This window comes from Anarrhichthys ocellatus, unplaced genomic scaffold (assembly GCF_004355925.1).
Source record: "Anarrhichthys ocellatus isolate YVR2014 unplaced genomic scaffold, GSC_Weel_1.0 scaffold22, whole genome shotgun sequence".
In the NCBI taxonomy this organism is placed as follows: Eukaryota; Metazoa; Chordata; class Actinopteri; order Perciformes; family Anarhichadidae; genus Anarrhichthys; species Anarrhichthys ocellatus.
Genome location: NW_022280052.1, coordinates 2804832 through 2822319, shown reverse-complemented (window position 1 = coordinate 2822319; position 17488 = coordinate 2804832). Strand labels below are relative to the sequence as shown.

Genomic DNA, 17488 nt, shown 5'->3' with positions numbered 1-17488 from the left:
AACACCAAAGAATGTTCTTTGAATTGTACTCTTTGCAGTGTGTCGCATCTGTGGGAAGTCTCCGCTAGAGGGAGACAAACGCGCGTGAAGTCACTCAGCCCATCGCTCATGTCCTCTGGTGCTTGTACAAAAAATACTCTACAGTTGCATCATTTCATTTCCTCCTGCCTTCTGACGTTTGCAATGTTGAAATAGAAGTTATGCAATCGACAGGGTGTCTTATCTGTGTCTTTAGATTAAGTGCAGCAAATGAATATGTTAAATAATTTAATCAAACAAATGCCAAATGTGAGGATTTGCCATGTTTTCATTTAATTTTAAAGTGCATATTTGAGTTTTATTTTTTTAGAATGGACTAAAAGATGAATTAATAAATCGGTAAAAGACAGTATAACTAATAAATAACCCCTAATTGATCAAGAACACGCATATTGGTGATTGCTTTGCTGATGGTCTTTATTATGCTTTAAATTGCTTATTCACTTAAACGTCGACCAACCAACCCCATGTTTATCTACTTAAAATAACATTTTAGTTGATACAGCTGAATTTTAACCACAGGAAAGCAAATCCTGACTTTCAGCAGTGTTGAAACGACACACTGGGATTTTAGCCAATTCAGCAGAAGTCATGTATTTCCAGGCAGATCATGAGGTGGCACACTGGAGCTGGAGCTCTTGCAGCAGGTTGCATCAGATCAGGCCTGTGCAGCTGTGAACAGCTCCGCCCCCCCCCCCCCGAAGCAGCTCAGCTCAGCTCATGACTAACAAGGTGAAACCACCTTCACATATCAGAGCACGTGAGCAGACAACTGAGCTCATATTTACCAACAGCCAAGGACATGTTTGACAGTCGGCTCAGATATCGGGGAGTGTTCCCGATTAGATTTACAGAATCGGATGAAACAGCCTCAATCTTGGCCACTAGATAAGACTGTCAATATGAAACTAGTGATACAGGAGAGGGCTCAGACAAAGTTGTCACTTCAGCCCTTTTAAAAAGACAGAACAATGTTTAGTTTCAAGCATTTTATTGCAATTTTTTTTTTTTTGTAGAAAAACAATACAAAAATTCGGTAGCAACTGTCAAATGTTGCCTTGAGTGAACTGCAATCATTCACATGGTACAGTAAAGTGCTTATTTTAAATCAAAAATATTTTTTGTATTTAAAATGATGTATTTAAAATTTCTTCCCATGAACACAATGGGATTGGGGTGATTCGGACAGTGTTAAAATCTCCACTCATTACAAATAAAGAATTGACAGAATGGCCCTACACCATGTTCATGAAATGAACCACTTAGAAAACATTTGATCAATGTTGCTGGATTGGAAATGCTTTTGCCTGTGGGCTACATTCAAATCGTGGAGGTGGATGATGGGCTGTCCATTTGAATGAATGGATTTTAACACTTCCTTACTTCAAAACGTACAATATAAAAATTGCGAGGCTTAAAGATATAACTTTGTCCTGTTGTTTCCCCCCCCCCCCCAATAAGAGGCAGTCCAAAAAGCTACTGCCATTCAACAAACGTAGAAATGGCCATGACCAAGAAAACTCTTATAAACCATTCAGGATATTACAGAGTACGGCCAAAATCTGTGCGTTTGATTATCCAACCTATCGAGAAAGTAGGGACTAACTTGTGTGCTGCTCAACAGGGAGAAAATGGCAGAATACTGAACTGTATAGGTATTTTCAAAACCCCAAGATTGCCTTGATCACCAGCTTAGCGCTTTCAGATTACTGATAGCAAAGTAGTTTCCCAAATGGAGAAGAAACAGCTGCATACACAAATTCAAGTAAGTCTTATTATAAGACATAAAACCCCCATATCGATGCATCTGTAGAAAGGTTTTTAGAACCATTAGTGTCCCATTATCAGCATATTGACACCAAGAGAGCAGTTTCCAGAGTACCGTCGCTGCATTGCTGGTAAGAGGACATGGACAAGCAGAAGTCTCCACTTCTCACTGCTAGGTGACGATCACATGTTCAACATCATGACTTTAACCCTCTTTGGTGAACTGGCTACAGTGCTGTGAGACCTCATCACCAGTCCATTTCCTGTCCATCACAGAATGAGCTTTAACTTAATCTGAATTAAAAAAAAAAAAAAAAAAAAAAAAAAATGCCAACTCTCACATAAAAAGAAACTTAAAGACTTGCCTTCACTGGGCATGAACGCTCCAGATCAACTTAAACTCTTTCCATATCACCACATACTCTGAAAGTTTAGAAACAAGGAAAACATCCGGTGTTTCACCTGAATCTGCATGAAAATCATATAGAAAATAAAGAGCTTAACAGCCATACAATAAAAATAAAATCAGTGTGGCACAATGACATGGAGTTTTCAAACCTGAAAAATAAAGTAAACTTAGTACAGCTACATGTCTGGAAGACTTTTTTTAGTTTTTCATTTTGTGGAATGTTTCCTTTTTTGAAAAATCTTATTTTGTAAATGAGAAAGGGGTGTCTCAAAAAAAAGACTGGTGAGCCTTTTTTGGGGGGAGGGGGGGGGAGAAATGGTCAAGAAATTACACATGAGTCGCATTGGCCAAAATGAGCTTTTCAAACCCCTGAAAGGAGTTCTAACCTTTACTGTCAAAAATATGCAAGGTTAAATCTAATGCATCAATTGATTTGTAGAAACAAAAATTAGAACAAAAACAACTTCTGGTGGTGGCAGGGGGACATTTCATGAACAGACCCAATTTCACTTGCCATTTAACATCAAACTTGTACCAACATAGCAGATATACTTCAGAGCTAGCTCAGAAGTCTAGTTTTGGGGTGGCCGTGCATACAAGTAAAATAGCTTCATTCAATACCATTGAACTTGACTGATGGTCTCAAACACTGAAAGATGTAGCCACAGATAATTTGGCCTGCATGTTCATGTTTTTAAACCGTATGAACGGGTACAGACACTTTGCTCTCGGGGCATTAAGTGCGTGGCCACCAAGCTAGATGAGTGCGTGTTTTACCTCAGACATTTAAAGAGCCCGTTGAGGAATTTATCTTAAACGGAGACAGAAAGCTTTGAAGTCCCCAGCCATGTTAATGGACCGCACCAGGCACGGACAGCATTGGCTTACAGCCCTCCCAACCCCTTATTCCGGATCCCTTTCGAGACAGGAACAGCCTTCATCTCGGCATATTGCATATAAGCTTGTACCTATGTGCAGATGGGACATTGCATACACATACAGGCAAAGAAAACATTCCAGATAATGTAATTCACAGTGGATCCAGTTGTAACATGGGAGCAGCACAACAGGTTGTCCTTTGGTGTCTGAGCTTAGTTTCGAAGATAAGTCTCCTGAACTGAGTTTTATGAAAAAAAAAAAAATAACTTAAACTCTTCTCTCTCCCAAATCATGAACTGGCCCTCCTCCCCAACCTTCACATGCACACGTGTGTGTGTGTGTGTGTGCTTGCTATATGCAGGCCCTGGGCTGATGTGCTTCAAAAGTGCTGCAGAAGGCATTTAGAAGAAGGGCTGCAAGCAGCATCTCCCTTTACAGCGAGGCAAGAGAGCCTGAATGGCAGAGGAACCAAGGCCAGCTAGAGAGGGGGGCCAGGATTGGGGAGAAAGAGTCTCAGGGTAGTCTTAGATCTGGACTTGAATCTTAACGGAAGGTCGGAGGTCACGATTGAGGAACTTCAGGCACAGTCTCCCACAATAACGAGAGGAGCCAAGAGCTGACGGAGCTCTGCAGCAGAGACGGGCCCTTCCTTGAGCTGGCTGTGTTGCTCCCTGCGCCTGGCCAGCTTGGAGTTGGAAAGGAGAGAGAGGCGCATAGAGGAGCCAGAAGCGGTGACAACAAACTGGACGTCCTGCTGCTGCTGGTCTTCTATGCCGTCTTGTTCAGCCAGCTGCCGGTTCACAGCCATGGCCTTGTCAGCAAAGAATGTCAGATCCCTGGCATGGCTGGTTCTAATGGAAGATACAAAAAAGATACAAAAATAGTTATTAAAATGACATGGTTAAAATATTTTAGGTCAAGCATGTAAAAGGGATACAGTCTTTTGCAGCTGTAACCAACGTCTTCTCACCTTTGATGCACGAAGGATGTTGATAAAGTGTCAAGTGCACCCTGAATAAAATAAAACAAAAAGTTAAATCAGTGCCTACTAACCCTAAACATAAAGGGTCTGTGAGAGACATGCAGAAGATGATTTTCAACTTACCCCCTGGACCCAGGGGTGCTGCAGCACCTGGCTGGCACTCAGGCGGTTTTTGGCATCCCGAACCAGAAGTTTGGATATTAGGTCTTTGGCACTTGAGGAGATGTGAGCCCAGTCTTTCTCCGGAAACTCGTATTTTCCTTCCTGGATACTCTCAAACAGTGTGTTCTAGAAATGGACATTAAAACATGTACCATCAGTTACTTTAACCTGGATGGAGAAGATGCGTTGTTTAAGTTACGCTAATGTCCTATAAAGGACGTCTGAAAACTGAGGGCTGAGTTATTGCGTCAAGTTCTTACCTGGCAGGTGTGGCAGGGCTCTCCTAATTCCCAGCCACAGCCCCCTCCACAGCGGCCCACAAAGGGTGGATAGCCACTGAGCATGATGTAGAGGATGACTCCGAGGCTCCACAGGTCACAGCGCTTGTCGTAAATTGTGGCCTCCTCACTGAAGGCCTCCACCACCTCAGGCGCCATGTACTCTGCTGAGCCACACTGAAACAAAAACAAGAGACAAGTTTGTTAGCCACAGGGATGGCAAAAAGCAGAAAGCTGCAACTATAGCAGGGCCTGCGGGCACATTCCTTCGTTCAGCTGATACCTCGTGGTTGCAAGTGTCAAAGCTTCTCTTGGGCTGTGTGGTGGGAGGGGGCCGCCTATGTGACAGTCACATGCTTATGTGCAGTAGTGGATTAATTTAAATTGTGCTATACAGCTTTTCTCAATGTGTTAAAGGACACCTGAGCATGAACACCGTGTACAGTTACATATCAAGAGTAGAGTAAGCGAGAGCTACGCTACAGTGAAGCAGGTTAGTGTGCACAGGCAGCAGCAGTGACTCACTGCTTTGACCATCCAGCTGTACACAAGCCAGGCAGAATAGCCTGAGGGCAAGGGTTGGCTCAACTCTGGCGGTACCTTGTTATGTAGCTAAGAAAGAAATTAGGCCAAACACTGAGCAGGGCAAAGAGGATTGGTTGTCCTCCGGAGCCAGAGACTGAGCTTACATAACTTACAGACAAACACCAAATGCTGTTTTAATACTTTAGGAACAGTAAAAGGGAGCAGATCTCTAGTTGAGCAGGACGCATATGTCCTTGTTGCCTTATATTATTAACCATCTACCAACGATCACATTTATATTCAATCAAAGATTTCTTACGTCAAGAGTTTGGATTCTTTGAGATTTCTAGAGGATGTCCTAAATATAGACAACTACTAGTATAAATTCTGAGAACCTGCTAATCCTTTGTCATCCTGGCCTATATATCCTTCCTTCCCTCCCTCTGTGGGTGAGCAGGCATCTACTGTGTCCCACTACCATATCCCAGCTGTCTCCTAACTCCTCCACCTCTCTGGACCCTTATGTAATGAAATTTGCTGCACAGGAATCTTGTCTCAGACAAAGCTGCTTCTGTCAGAGAGAAAAAAAAAAAAAAAAACCCCAGCCCCCACGTTTCCACCATCATCATTATGTCTGGGGCGACTGCCCCCATAGACAAGACCAAGATTCAGGCCAAATGCAGCTGCCACAGAAATAAAAGACAGGCACAAAAGAATAGTTTTGCCTACCAAGGTGCCCCACAACTGAAAAGCAATGTGATAGCTGTGCTAAACAGCAATCGTGGCTAATCTTGTTTCAAAGCCATCAAAATCAAATAGACGTCAGATAAAAAGGCAAAGATAGCCAGTCTAGGACTGCCAGTAATAAGAGCTGAAGCAGGGGCAATAACAGCAATCTAACATTTGTCCTTGTGCTGCAAGCACCTTCTGAACTTGCATCAGTCACATCCTCCTCAAACTTTCATGCAGATAGTTGCTCATCAGCTGCCGCTGCCGCCACAGGATTCGTTGGCATCGCAACCTGGGGCTTTCCTAATACCATGTGACTAGTCAGGCCACACTGACACCACACGCCTCAGCTGTTTGTAAACTACAGGATTATCTGGTGAGGTTTACAGGAAAAAGACCCGTTCTGTCGTCATGCAGCTGCACTTAAATCTGTGATAACAGAGGCAGTCTCTTGATTTCTTTTAACTCTAAGCAGCTTGTGTGTAGCGTCTTCATGTTGCAGGTCAGCCCTACTGCTGCACATGAGCATTGGCATTTGCACAGTCAGATTAATTTCTTGGCAAGCAGACAGTTGTGTGCAGAGTTCCCAGTAAACTAAAATTAGCTTTTTCCTAGAAATGATCCCTCTTTTCTTTCCCGTGTCCTCATTGTACAAGATGGCACACATCCAGAGTAAATGGCTACGTTTAAAAAAAAAAACAAAAAAAAAAAAACAGCCGCTGGATACAGTTGATTTAACGCATTCACTTTGATCAGGAACATAAGCAATAAATGGAAAGCTGTTGTGTGCAACTGTAGGAATGTGGCAATAGTGAGATGAAAATCAGATAACGTTCCTGTGATCAGGGCATAGACAACAAGCTAGAGCGCATGAGCAGACTAGCATTTGTCCCTCCTAGTTACCCTCCCCCTCCCACTGGTCCAGCCAATCACATCTCAGTTGCTAGGTATAGGGGGAAAGACTAATGTTTCTAGAACATTCTTTATGCACAGCCTTTGTATAAAGATCATAAAGAAAGCGCAGACAAGCACAAGCGTGGTTGGGGCCACCGGGCGGAGACTAAGCAGAAAGAGGGTGGATGTTTTTCTCTCATACCACAGGGAGAGTTGGGTGTGTTTTGGTTTCATTGCAACTTCATACCACAGGACACGGCCTTGTAAGAGTCACAATGCGTTTCCTGCAGCCTTCAAGACTATCACATTGTGCTCAGTCCTCAGGCATCGACTTTTCTTCCACTGAAATATTTTCATTAGATCAAGTCTTGTGGTTATGGTCAACGAAACTGAAGGATAAAATAGTAAAGAAGCAATCCACATCAAATAAATAGGTGCACCCTTCTGCACTAAACACACACAAGATCATTCAGGCCCGACGTTGAAGTCTGTGTAGACTGAACACATGAAGCCTCTTGGGCTCCAAAACCATCTCCCATCAAATAGTCCAGGGACGGGCTCTATCCATTAGTTCTGCTAAAGGAAGATCAAGTTACCAGTGTAGAAAACCCCTAACCCACCCGTACATTCCTGCAGGCTAAACTGCTATCCTTCACCTGCTCTGGTCAATCTATCCAGCCCCCCCCCCAGATGGTGCTTGTGTGTGATGACACATAGAAAAGTTGCCAGTCCAACTTCACCATTCCCCTCAGAGTTTGCAAGGGTCCAAACTTTTCTGGGCAGTGCTTTTTGTTGCGACGACAACAGGAAGAGCTCAACAATCATACCACCTAAACTCATGGGCCTCAATATTTGCAACTGATAAGCAATAGGATGTTGACATTTAACTGAGGGATATCTACCCCAGCGTTGCTGATACTTAGCATGATAAGGGAAGTAAACTGAAGGTAAAAGCTGCCAGATTGGGACAATCAGGAGGCAATCCATCACAATTGAGATAAAGCGTCCAACACTGAACTACCGTAACCTCACAACACAACACTTTCCCTCTCCCAATCAGTGAGCTGCCTTGCAGTTGACGCCATTGAGGATTGCCCAATAGGCAAGCAGCCAGTAGGACATGATAAAAGCATTGTTTTACAACCCGGATCTACCGTCTTAGCTGTACTTGTACATTGTTGGCATGCATTTCCCTTACACAGCACTGTCCTGTTCCCATTTATAAAAGTGCTCCAAACGGTTTGGCAAACAAAACCAGCACAATATGCAGGTGGACTTACCGGAGTGAGGAGCTCGGGGGTGGAGATGGGTGAGCTGTCGCTGTTCAGCTTGATCCCACTGCCCAGGTCAAAGTCACAGATCTTGACCGGGGAAATCTGATAGAGAGCGATACAAGTTCAGAATAATTACGTTTAATCTACATTTGATAAATCCACTGCATTTTGTGTAGAATATCTACTTGTGGGGCCAAAGATCTGTACTGCCATTGATCATTTTAGAGCACCTTACTTATGTAGTTATCTTATTAGTTGCCTTTTGAACTAATTGAGCTCCAAATATGTTTGTAGTAAACTCACCTTGTCTGCACTCTTACAGAGAATGTTTTCAGGTTTCAGGTCTCTATGTGCCATTCCTAATAAAAAAAAATAAAAAATAAAAAAAAGACAGGAAAGCCAGTTTTAAAACAAGCAAGCTTTTTTTCCCTCAATGTCAACAAATGAGGCCTTGTGTCCCGCAGTCAGAACAAAAACAATGTGAAAATGTTCTGCAACTACAGTATTAAAGCCAGACTTGCCATTTTGTACAAGTGGTCTTACCCTTGTTATGCAGGAAATCTAGAGCGCTGGCGATGTCCTGCACAACCACACTGGATTCCTGCTCACTGAAGTGTCGTCTCTTGTGAATATGTGCCAAGATCGACCCTGATAGGGGCAAAATAAAAAAAAAATGAGCATATCAGCTCTATTTGCAAGTAAAAAAAAGAGAATGAATGCTTTCACACATAAACAACTGTCTACAGACTAGAGACTGACACGTGCATTAAGGTGATGTTTAGAAACAAAGATCGGATGCAGGCATCCTGCAGCAGCTATAATACAAACCTCCTCGAAGCTTTTCAAACACCAGGTAGAATTTGTCTTCCTCTTCAAAGAACTCCACCAGCTCCAGGATATTACTACAGAATAGAAGAGAGCACTATGAGCCACTGTCAGTCATCTTGAGAGCATTTAAGTTGATTTATACACTATGGAGGAAGAGGGCTACGAGGCTTCAACTGAATTTAGATTCAGCACAAACCGGATCCGTCAGTGAGTCTGTGGCGCTGTCTCCATACATTCATCAGTTGGCATTACTTTAGCTGGTCATGACTAAAGGACATTACCTGTGGCCCTGGCACTGATAGAGCATCTCAACCTCACGGAAGACACGGCTACGGCTGTGACCCGGTCTCTTCTCTATGATCTGTAACAGAACATAAGTTCAGTCATTTTATCCAAATATACTCTCCCGAAAAGAAATGAGTCTGACTTCCATATTTTTCACAGCAGTAGGATGATCACAACTGTGAAAAATGTAGAGACGCACCAATAAGTCTCGATATGTTCAATGTACACATGCATACAGGAATTTTATTTCCTGTTGGTGAAGGCCAGCCACTCGCGCTGCACCACAAAACTCCACCCGTGGTTGTGTTTACTGTATAGCACAGGGCATACATTTCATATACCGAGCTCTGGAGCTAGTTTCCTTCCAGACCAGTCCAGCACGTCACTGCATTCCTACCTTCATCCCAACCTGTGACACAGTTCTAAAGACAGTTTAACCTACTTCCAGTACTGCCTGCCAAAGCAGAGACAACAGAATGAGAATGTTAACAAGCCACGGCATCTCTATATTTAGCCCTTCATCTGTGACCTATATTTAAATCCTAAGTGCTCTTAAGGAGCCATGCATGTTCTTTGAAACATCTCATAGGCTAATCCAAAACTATTTACGATAAACAAAAAATGATCACTAAATATAACTTTGTGCTGCCTTGAACTAAACCCCCATGGGGCCACCAGCTGCACGATGCCCTGCCAAGAGAGACAGAAAGATAGACTGCTGACACCAAAGCAAAAACCCTGAATTTTCCAGTCCTAGTTAGTTATTGTCTGCTTGGGAGTCTGTGCCTGTTTCTCTTCCTGGTAGCTGGATTACAGCTGCTATTGAAGCCCATTGGGGCCAGAGTTGCAGTGTGTGTCTAGGATTAATAGACAGACGAGAGGCCTGTGAGCAGCCCAAAGCCTCAGCACTGTTCCAGTCTGAGTCAGCAGCACAAACGGCCCCCCAATCAGCTCGCTGATAATGCCACGCAGATAAAGAAGAAACTGCAAAACATAGCTGACAAATGCAATTATCAACATGATAAGTGGGTAGTCGGTTATTAGAGAAGTACTAGATTGATGACTTTTTCCAAATAAAAGCTCACAACAAGCTGCTGCAAACCAAGGCCCCACTGAGTCATGCTGCATGTTCAATCACCAACCACGGGTTGGGAAATAATACCTTTAAGGAGAAGGATTTGTGTGTGAAAAAGAGCTTCAGATAGGCACACACACACTGTACAGGCCCTCACTCTTGGTGCGCCGAGGCTTTTGTTGCAATTGCAACACAGGGAGCCCACACATACAACTCACCCCAGTCTGGAGGGGGAGGGGAGAGACGGGACATCTGGCAGCAGCCCCCTCAGACTCCTAAATGACCTCCAATAACGGCCTCCTCCCCCAGAACTGCAAAGTCCCAAGGGATCTACCAAACCTTCCCCGGGTAAACAACACTAACAGATCATAGTCGCATGACAGAACCCGTGCTCAGATTCCTCTGAAATATTAATTGGTATGACATGGACACTTGTCCTATGGGGAACCAGCCTTGACCTGTCAACACCTCTTCTCAAACTTTGACAGAATTTAACCGCAAATAGCAATTAATTCGAAGTTTTAAGAGAGAAAAAAAAAAAAAAAAAAAAAGCGTTGTGTTTATCCACAGTGTGGGATTAGTGGGCCAAGAATTTACAAAAGAAACAAGCCACAGTCCTACTTTCAGCAAAGAATACCATTTCACAATGTTTTGTTCCTAAAAATGAGCAGATAGATAGATAGATAGATATATGAAGCAGAAAAGAGGAAGTCTGCAGGAGTCAAGTCGTGTATTCACAAGTCCACAGCCCATTGACGCAAAAAAACCTGTACCAAGCAAAAAGAACAAAGCAGTATAAACACCCTGGGTCACATAAACACCCTCACTCAGCGCCCCTCCTTCTGCTCTATGTGGGTTTTGTTTTTGCACAGTAACCAGTACATTATGTTCTCACAACGAGCGTCCTCTGTAGGCAATGACAGTAAAGAGAAAAAAGGGGTGGGTGTATTCCTCCCAGCTCTGTGATAGGCTGGCCATCTGTAAAAACATTGAGGGGGAAGTGTCTAACAGCAACTACTCACAGAAAAAAAGAAAAAAAAAAAGAAAAGAAAGCCACAGTAGCACAACACAGATGAGAGCCTGCAGACATCCACTTTAGAAAGCTTAAGAAAAATAAATATCCTAATCCTCAACAAGACTTCTAAAGAATGACCAGAGAAAACAAGTAAACATGGACACAATGACACGCATCCCGCAGTAGGGTTTTACTACACTTAGCACTTCTTTCTACTCATCTAAAATTTAACCAAGCGCAGTCTTAGAAATGTCACGTCCCTATATTGATCACTAGCCATGGTACCCCTTACAGACAACAGGCGAGTGCTATGTGGCAACGACGACATTCACAGACTCGTGAGACAGAAGCACCGACTTGCAGGAATGAAGACGGCATGCATCATGCTAATGTTTTTCAAACACAACAAGGTCATGCATTTAAGTGTGTTAGAATGACTGCTTTCTTACCTTGACAGCATACTCTTTGTTGGTCATGAGGTTGAAGCATGTTTGCACTCTGGCATAAGCCCCCTCGCCTAGTAACTCTTCATGCAGCCTGTAGACATCTGGAGCAGAGTTTCACATGTTAGGAAAATACTGAGCAGAATCTCTCATTGTGCACCATACAATGATTTATGAAGAGTTTTTTTTCTGCATTATGATACTGGAAATAAAAGCTTTTACCCTCGAATCGTCCAGAGAAACTGTCCGTTGCCCTGCAACGCTTTTTCTTCTTGTTTCTCTTCTTGGCATCGGGGATGTCGATAGGCTGGCTGGAGGGCATGTCTGTCGAAATAGGAGTGCCTAAATTATCATGTGCTAGTGAAAAACAACCCAAACATAAAAACTCAAAGAACACACTAAAAGGGAAAACAAAATGTAACAGTGTTGAAAGTAAAGGAATGAGCTGGGTAATTATTGCAACTAAAGCATTGTAGATAACATTGACAATCATCACAGAAAAGACAAGTTATAGAAACACTTAAGTTAAAATACTCACCATGTCTTGGATCAAAATTAAATGAATCCATAAGATGGGATCCATTTTTGGTGAAGTCGTCAGATTCAAAGGGATTTTGGCCCTAGAAAATAATGAAAAATATGTGCTTGTTAAAGCACGCAAACTTATCAATAGTTAGTCATAACTGATAAGAGCCTTCGTTACCTCTCATCCTTAAACCATAAACTGGAAGTTGACTCAAAACAGGAAAAGAGCCGATACTTTTTAAACAAGTATTGCCAAGTGATGTCACACTTTACTGAACATGAGACCAGGCCACACAGCATATTCATCGGCCATAAGACATGGGAGAGCGACAGATGTGTTTATATATAGCGAGGTGAGGTCCTCTCATACATGCTGACAAATGTGCTCTGATTATAGAGAGTTCCCAAAAGGCAAGATGATAGCAGCTCTGCTTTTTCATCCTCAACTATTCTCAAACTCACCTTGAAAGAGCGGTGGAATCCAGTGACTTCGGCGATCTTATTTTGCACCATATTTGCTTCGATTTTGGATGGGGGGTGTTTTTGACGGATATGCGGCGGCAGTGTTTTTTTTTGGTTATACCAATTTACACTTCTCCAAAAACAGAAAGTCGTTTCAGAGAGAGTCGCAAGTGGTCACACTGCACTGTCTGGTCCGGTTGCTGCGGCGTTTTATACGGGAGCCCTGAGCACGATACAAAAAAAACACACCGCAGCGTTACAACCACATCACCAGAACAGAGCACTTGGATAACAGAGTTTAAATACATGCTTAGCATACTAAACCTGACCACGGCAGACTAACGCTAGCTGATAGTCATCACAATAAAAACAATCAGAGTGCAATAACAGCAACAGCTAGCTAGCTACCATTACAGTGGAACCCATGTTTAGCGTAACCGTTAAACTGGTTACAGAAATTTAAATAAGCCAAGTTGAGAAGATGTAAGATATCACTCATTACAATACTAAAGTGTGGGTAAGATAAGCAAATATATCGGAAAGCCACGCTGTTTTTAGTGTAACAATGACGGTAGCATCTGCTTCAACAGCCGCAGGAAGGCCGCTGCAGCGCTACAGCCGTTTAGATAACATTAACAAGCTCGCGACACTTCCAAGTAGTGACAGATTTAACTTGACCGTCAGTTAACAAATGTTAGTGACCATTAATACTGTGACGTCACTGTAGTGTTGCCAGAATAACTGTTATATTTGACATTTTGAAAAACAAGTGACACAATTAATAACTGCTCCACAAAAAAAAAAAAATGTTTTGTTTACTCACCCCGTTGTTAATTTTATAGCTCCAGTGTTAGCGTCGTTGTTTGACCCGCTGCTTCACAAGCCGCAGAGGACGGTCGAGGGGGGATAGGCCTGATAGTGAGTGCGTGGAAGGTGGTAAAGAAGTAACAGCAGAGGTGTTTTTATAACCTCCCTGCTGACTCCTCCTAGTCTCCTCCCTCCGCAGGACCGCATCAACAGAATGGCAGCGTCACGTGCTTTCTGGAAACGGATATGGCGGCTGCGTACCATTTCGTTTTTCTGCAATACTTTTACCTCTTTTCGAGGTAAGAAGCATAAATAGCTGCTCAACGTGGTACAGAAGTCATACAATAAGAAATAACTTCATAAAGTAGGTAACTTAAGTAGTTTAATTTCAACTTGGGCGAATATCTGACCGTAAATCAGGAAAAGGTCTGGGAAACAAAGATGGTAATACACACGAAATGGGACCCAGCCAGTGAGCTCTGTTCCGTTCTGGGGGCCTCAGCATAGGATGTATAGGGGAAAGAAATGGCGTGTACGTGCACATCAAGACGGTAGGCACCCACGCATGTACCGACTAAAGACATCTCAATGAAGGTGGAGAGAGACAGACCAGTTACACCAGTTTAAATTTAGTCACAATAACTTTGTGCTGCTGTACTGGCTGCACTGGACGTCAAGGCCACATTACATAGGAGCTAAAGTTAAGGAGCTAGAATGATAAAAGAACAGCTTTTTGTTGCATTAAATATATAAACAATGAAAAATACGTCTCTACAAGTAAAAGTCTTGCACTATACATTTTTATGAAGTACAACATGAACCAGTATCAAAAGTTCTCACAATGCAGGGAGAATGACTCCTGTCAGTTATATTATAATACTGGATTGCACTGATTACTGGTTGCAACTGGAAATTAATCTCCAATATTTGGATATATATATATATATATATATATATATATATATATATATATCAGACTAACTTTGATAGATCTTAAGTCTATTTGCGCAACAAACAAACACACCTTTTGTGAAGTGTGACAAGGCAGACAAAGCCCGTTTTGGAGCCACGGGGAGGCTGTTCAGACGAGGGTGAAGATGCTGTCACATGGTTGTGATAATGAAAGAAATCCAAGAACTCTGATGATGTAGAAACTTGTGCTCTCTTCACCCATCGGCTAATTGTGAGATGCCAATGCAATATTGCCACAGACATGACAAATCCATACAGTATTTTCAGAGATTAAAAGGCAATGGTAACTTGACAGAAGCACAGTAGTGAGATGGCAAAACCCTTTGTTAGCTCTTATTAATTAGATAATTATTTTCCAAGAATCCCCGCCTCAATTAAGTCCAGATACAGATATCAGAAAATGACTACATGTTGCATCATATGCCAAGAAGTGTCAATGCTTTATTGTACCATGTGCTTTGTGGTCAAACTGTACAGCATGTTCTCTTTGATTTGTTTTGTTAACCATTTATCACTGCACATAATCCCTTGTCCTGCTATACCTGCTCTGTATAGCGGTGATGTATTGTTTATCAAAGGTGTTCCAAGTTAAAACCATGTACGGGTTGTTTTCAGGACTCAACTGTCTTGTGACCAGAGGCTTTCTGCCTCTCCTCCTCCTTTCACCTTCTACCCTTAAAACATAAGCCCAGTGGCAGCAAACATTACGCAAGTTGTTGGCTGACTATCCCCAGCTAGGAGCACATGGTGTAGTCAGTTTGGTAGGAAAACAAGATCCCAAGTGCAAGGGGCGGGCCTGTGTCACTATCGGTTAAAAGGAAGAGGGAAAGGCCATCATAACTTCAGGTGGCAACAACCTCAGATACATTTGTTCAACCAATATATTGTGTTGTTGTTATCTGTCTCAGTGAATGTGTGCATCTGCGTCATTTCCACTGTGTTTTATGAATAGCATTCTCATACAGTTAGTGTTTCACATTCCAGTACAGTACCGCAACTGAACGCAATACATTTCAAAATTGCTCTGCACATGTTTCACCATGCAATCCTCTTTGGGCCAGTCAGCATAAGTTCATGCGGTGCATACAAACATTGTTCAAATTGTTTTAAACTCTGCAGCTGAGGTCCCAAATGTTCCTCAGATACCAAATCATGGACGAAAAAAGTACGGTACAATATTCACATCTGAATACAATGGTGCAGCCATAACAAATATAGAGTCTTACGTTTTAATACTTCTCTCAGTGTAATCGTCATGTAGCTTTAATGGAGAGCTAGAGAATATATGTGATACTGTCAGAAACCTTGAAGCTATTAAGTAGTAGAAAACTTTAAGTTTAAGGTGATAATAATAGCCCCTAAATTCTGCTGTCCTCATATAAATAGTCGAAGCCTACAGCTATATGACCATGTCATAAAAAGCTACACCAAACATGCTTTAATGGCTGGAAATCATTTTTGATTGGTGAAATGAACTTCAGCCTGAACAGCAGGATTTGTTGCAAAAACATTCCTGTATATCTATTGTAAACAGTACAGTGCTACGCACGCAACATGCATCTGTGCATGTGAAGAAGAATGTTGTCTTAACTGCGAATGTATTCATGAAAGGCACATGTCTGGCATGTCCAAATAAAACTATGCCCGAAAAGAGTGAGCTATAAGCAGCCAACCGTCTTCTACGCTTATAATAAGGTGCATCGTTGTCTCCAGTAAGCTGCAGCACCGCAGGCTGCTGAGGCGAACCTGTTCTAGGAACCATTCCCAGAACAAAATTCTTAGAAACAAGTAGCCTGCAGTCTGGAAAACACTCAAACTTAACCCCTAGTAAAAAATGTATTTGCTTCAAGTATTACAGTAGAAAGACAACAAGCACTGACATGAATCCATGATTCATGTAAACAGTAACAAGCGCTGACATGAATCCCTGATTCAGCAGAACTCCTTTAACACAGAAAGAGTTACCAAGGATTTTGCAACAGCCTTTGTTTTATTCCGACTTTGTTCCAGTTGTTCTCTGGAAAACCTTTTGACCGCTTTTTTTTTTTTGAAGTGCGGTCTTGTTTTACGTAAACATACATAACACAGCATTTTGAAATGAATAATGTTTTTAACGGAAATCTGTTTCTAGTCCGCACACAGCTGAGATGTTTGGTCATTCCTGAACGTTTTAGAGTTTAAATAAATCATCACTGGTGCACTCTGTTTTAGAAAGTTACACACAAGGGATGGAAAAGTTATGGTCATGTAAACATATCTCTACAGAGGGAGAGAGGGGGCTTTCATCATGTCACACGTTGATGTTATTGCACTATAGGACTAATGGAGCACTGTGACACTCAGAGCTGCAGCTAACAGTTATTTTTCAGTGTTTGTTAATCTTCTAATTATTTCTACTCAATAAAGTCATTTGGCCTGTTCGACATCAGACAGTAGCTGACACCTTTAATTAGTTTGTTTTGTCCATGACACATTTTGAATTTAGCATAAGACAATGAAAATCAGCAGATTCATGGAGCGCTGGCATAAGCAAATGTTTGGCATTTCTGCATAAGAAAACAATATTAATGATTCATTATTTAAAGAGGGCATGGGCTTAGGTTGGACCAATACTTTCCACGGGTCCCCCACTTGAATAAGTCCTCATCTTAATGTGACTTTTGTGCGTCGTCTTCAGCAGTGGGCCCCTAAAATCATGACGACTCTTCCTCCTTATACCAGCTGCATCTCTACACGAGGCAACTGACTCACAAGCCACGAAACCGTTAAGGGTGTGTTGCCCATTTCAATGTTTGCTGAGTCACATTGTCTCCCAAACCCTTTTCTCTACGTGTAAATGTTCACACTGCACCATCAAAACAACAGGCAGACAGTACTGTGTGAACCCTGACAGGGTTCGAGAAGCTCCCGTCTGATTGGTTGCAGCCTGTAACCCCTCCCCTTTGTACTTGGCCTCTTTCCAGTACTTTCCTTCTTGTCTTGCAACCCCTTCTGGAGCAGTCTGGTATGTTCCAGAAGAGGAAAAACACAGCAGAGGGAGCGGGGGGAGGGAGGGGGGAGTTTCGGAGGAAGTGACTCCTCTGAGAGGACATAGAGAGGAGGGACAATCCGGTAAGAGGATCAGGTTTCAGCAGGCAA

The 17488-nt window shown here is 42.5% G+C and overlaps 1 protein-coding gene across 2 annotated transcripts; it reads right to left on the bottom strand.

The window, feature by feature from the left end:
• Window positions 1-1013: 1013 nt before the first annotated feature.
• Window positions 1014-13518, bottom strand: mknk2b (MAPK interacting serine/threonine kinase 2b). 2 transcript variants are annotated; one of them, XM_031859671.1, is made up of 14 exons: window positions 13395-13518; window positions 12572-12794; window positions 12123-12204; window positions 11807-11908; window positions 11591-11688; window positions 9048-9127; window positions 8767-8840; window positions 8482-8586; window positions 8242-8297; window positions 7945-8040; window positions 4499-4693; window positions 4200-4364; window positions 4065-4105; window positions 1014-3945 (listed from the first exon to the last, which is right to left on the bottom strand). In XM_031859671.1, exons 2-14 carry the CDS (start codon window positions 12620-12622, stop codon window positions 3672-3674), a joined length of 1419 nt encoding a protein of 472 aa, XP_031715531.1. In that variant the 5' UTR covers window positions 12623-12794; window positions 13395-13518; the 3' UTR covers window positions 1014-3671. The 2 variants fall into 2 exon arrangements, with proteins under 2 accessions (XP_031715531.1, XP_031715532.1); XM_031859672.1 differs by lacking the exon at window positions 13395-13518 and having other exon boundaries at window positions 12572-13374.
• Window positions 13519-17488: the final 3970 nt, after the last annotated feature.